The following is a 3,668-nucleotide window of genomic DNA, read 5'->3' on the forward strand; positions in this document are numbered from 1 at the left end:
TTTCGATTCTTTCAATAAAAAGTTTTGATTTATAATACACTTTTACGCTACAGGTGCAAGATCCAACTGTTTGTACTAATCCCTTTATTCTTAGTCTCGCTAAAGGACCTCTTAGATCAGTAAGAACATTTAAGGGGTACCGTGTAAACGGATTTAAGTTTCAGACTCAAGCTTATGGGGAGGAACAGATTACTATGAATAGTGGAGTCTGCGTGAAGGGAACTCAATATGTCGACAGCGAAAATGACTTTTATGGAGTTCTGACAGACATAATTGAGTTGGAGTATCCGGCTCTTCCAATGAAGACGACTGTCTTATTTAAATGCGAGTGGTTCGACCCAGCACGAAATTCTGGCACAATTAGTAACAAAAAATACAACATGGTGGATATTAATAACAGAAAGAGATACAATAAGTATGAACCATTCATCTTAGCCGAACAGGCCGACCAGGTTCATTACCTGCCATATCCGAGTAAAAGAAGGGATAAATTAAATTGGTGGGCAGTTTGCAGGACAAAGGCAAGATCTGAACTTGACATGCCCGAGGGGATTATCCCGGCTTTTCAAGACGTGATAGAAGAAAATCCTCTCATTGTTGCAACGGACGACAATTCGACATATTTAGCTGATGACAACGGAGAAGCTGAAGAAGATGCGTTGTTCGTGCCTCCTGATGAAACAGAATCTGACTTTATCGCATCCTCATCAGACGAAGATGAAATTGAAGAACTTTAGTAGCTTAGAGTATTTTATGTATTAGCATGTTTCTTAATTATAATTATGTCTCATAATTATATTATTCAAGTGTACTATTTTAAATTGAATTCATATTTCTTAGTTATATGTTTCACGTATGTAGTGTTATAATGTGTTGTTTAGTTTTGGAACAATTAACTTGACAATTAGTGCAGGTATGAGGGGTCGAGGCTCAGGCGGAGGCTCAGGCCGAGGATCAGGCCGAGGACAGGGGGACCCTACCGAGCCCGTTGAGGAGCAGCATCGTGAGGAGGCTGGAGGACCTGTTCAGCCTTTGTAGGAGCGTGAGGCAGGTGAGCCCCCGACCATTTTGGACAACCAGGGTAGGGCGATGGTTCGTCCGGACCCTAGCAGGTATGATTAAAGTTTTTTTAATTTTTGTGATTTTTAGTATGGAATTAATATGTATGTAAAGTAAATTATGCTTATTAAATCACAGGACAATGTTGCTGGACTCTGGGCCTGTTTCTCGGGCTATCCGGGATATTTTCAGGCAGTGCTGGTTCGAGACTGGATCAGCATGGCGCTTTCTGACAGCGGACCAGAGGGAGTTCTATTTTCAGGAATTTCAGTTAATTAAATTTTCAGTTTAATATATTTAAGTTTTGATATTTGTGAAAATTCTAACTGAAAGCTCATGTTATTACTGTTTGCAGAAGAAGTTCTGGTGGGATGACTCTGCGTACAGCGAGGAGGTAATCAGACGGGTCTTCATGACCCATGTAGCCACCCGGTACAAAGACAACATCCACAAGATGAGGAAAATTCAAAAGAAGCATACATCTGTGAATCGGGAGATCTGGGAAGCCTGGAATGCATTTTGGGACACAGAGAAGGAGAAAAAGAAGTCAGAGACAGCCCGGGCAAACCGGATGAGTGAGCCTGCGGGCCCCAGTTCTGGTCTTGTCCGCCATACCGGGGGATCTCGCTCCGCTATCAAGCATATGGATGTGATGGTTTGTTTCTAATCAGTAATTAAATTACTTAAATAACGTATTTGTTTTATTTTAATACTTAATAAATCTGTATTTTTCTGATAGGCTAAGGAGCTCGGCCGGAAGCCGTCTGCGACAGAGCTGTACAATCGCCTTCATAAAACGAAGGCTGAGAAGAAACCGGTCGACAAGAGGGCTCAGGATATGACTGTAAGTCCTTATCACATTAAAATTTTATAAGTTGTGTATATAGGCTTAAGTGTTGAATATATTATACATGAAGAGTTAAACTGTATAGGCTTAACGTTTGTGTAATTAGAACTCAATATATTTGGTTGGTTGGGTTATATATTGTAATTTGCTTGCAGGACTTCCCTGAAAAATGGGTGATGTTCATATTACAGAGGAAATGCTGCCGAAATTTCCTTAATAATTAGAATTATTTATAAAGTGTTATGTTTTTTTATTTGTTATAAAACTAAACTGATATGTTTTGTAATTGTTTTGTACGTAGGACGCCAACGCTGAGAGGCTTGCTGCTGCGACACAGTCGCCGACCGGAGAGGGGAGCACCTCGAGTCCTGTGGATGAGACGCAGATATTTATGGATATCGAGGGCACCAACAAGAAGCACCGGGTGTACGGCCTGGGTTCGGCTACCAGCAGGTATGTAGGCCCGAGTATCAGACCGCATAGAGGCAGCTCTTCATGGACATCACAGCAGGCGGATGAGGAGGTCGAGCGCCGTGTGCAGGCCGGCATCCAGGAGGGCCTGCGGCAGGTTGAGCAGCGGTTGGCGGCGCAGCAGGCGAGCATGGCACCGATGATACGTGATGAGATTGCAAGGATGATGCCGAATCTCCCACCAGAGTATCAGCCACAGTTTCCCCCTCCCCCGCCAGACGGTGGCGACACTACAGATTTGTAGTTTCCTGTTTATTTTGTTTTCTAAAATATATTATGTACGATGTTTTTTTCAGACAACGTTATATGTATACTTTGATATTTTATTTTATATATATACTTTTATTCTGTTTCAATTAGGTGTAATCTAAAATAAAATTTAATTATTGTATTTAGCAGGTTTTAAACGTCAGTGAAACAAAAAAACAACAGAAAACGGCAGAAATTTGCCAAAAAATACACTATTGGCGACAGAATTGTCAGGTTTAGTGACGGATACATCTGTCGCTAAAATGAACACAATGAGACAAAATGTGACTCATTAGCGACGGATATTTCCGTCGCTAAATGATTACATTTAGCGACGGAGACATCCGTCGCTAATATATCTTTATCCGTCGCCAATTAAACTCAGAATTCGTCTCCAAATGAGACTAAATGGCGACGGATTAGCAAATTTGGCGACGGATTTTCCGTCGCTAAATTTGCCACGGATTGAGAATGTTGGTCGCTACTCGTTTAGCGACCAACATTGTGGCGACGGAATTAATCTGTCGCCATTCCGTCGCTAATCACCATTAGCGACGGAATTTAAGGGTTTAGCGACGGAATTGTCCGTCGCTAAACCCCTGTTTTTTAGTAGTGGTTTTGAGGACGATTTGCAGCGTTAATCTTCAGGGAAATGATTGAAATAAGACGGCTAGGGTTAGTGTGTAGTGTGGGGAATGAATTAGGTTTTGGTTTGCTTTAAATACGGGTTTGAAAATCAAAATACCAAGTCTAAAAAGTCCCCTCTCCGTTGCGTAGGGCTGGTCTCGTACAAGACCAGCATGAGATCTCTTGTTCTCGTTTGAGAACCAAGTTCTCGTACGAGAACAAGTTAGTTCAACACAGGTCTCGTTCGAGACCTGTGTTGGACGAACGGGAATTGGCTTTTGAGCCAATTCCCTTGAGCCAAAGGGTTTGAATCATTTTTTGGGCCCAAAAAATATTTAACCCAACCCCAATTCAAACACATACCAATCTACCAAGCCATAAATTAATATCGAACACCACCGGAAGCTCTTCGGAA

The 3,668-nt window shown here is 41.8% G+C and overlaps 1 protein-coding gene across 1 annotated transcript; it reads left to right on the forward strand.

Annotated features, from left to right (window-relative positions):
- Window positions 1–1,471: 1,471 nt before the first annotated feature.
- On the forward strand, window positions 1,472–2,621 carry LOC126683073 (uncharacterized). Its single transcript, XM_050378902.2, has 3 exons — window positions 1,472–1,714; window positions 1,799–1,903; window positions 2,208–2,621. Exons 1-3 carry the CDS (start codon window positions 1,472–1,474, stop codon window positions 2,619–2,621), a joined length of 762 nt encoding a protein of 253 aa, XP_050234859.2.
- The last annotated feature ends 1,047 nt before the right edge of the window (window positions 2,622–3,668 follow it).

This window comes from Mercurialis annua, linkage group LG5, assembly GCF_937616625.2.
Source record: "Mercurialis annua linkage group LG5, ddMerAnnu1.2, whole genome shotgun sequence".
Lineage (NCBI taxonomy): Eukaryota > Viridiplantae > Streptophyta > Magnoliopsida > Malpighiales > Euphorbiaceae > Mercurialis > Mercurialis annua.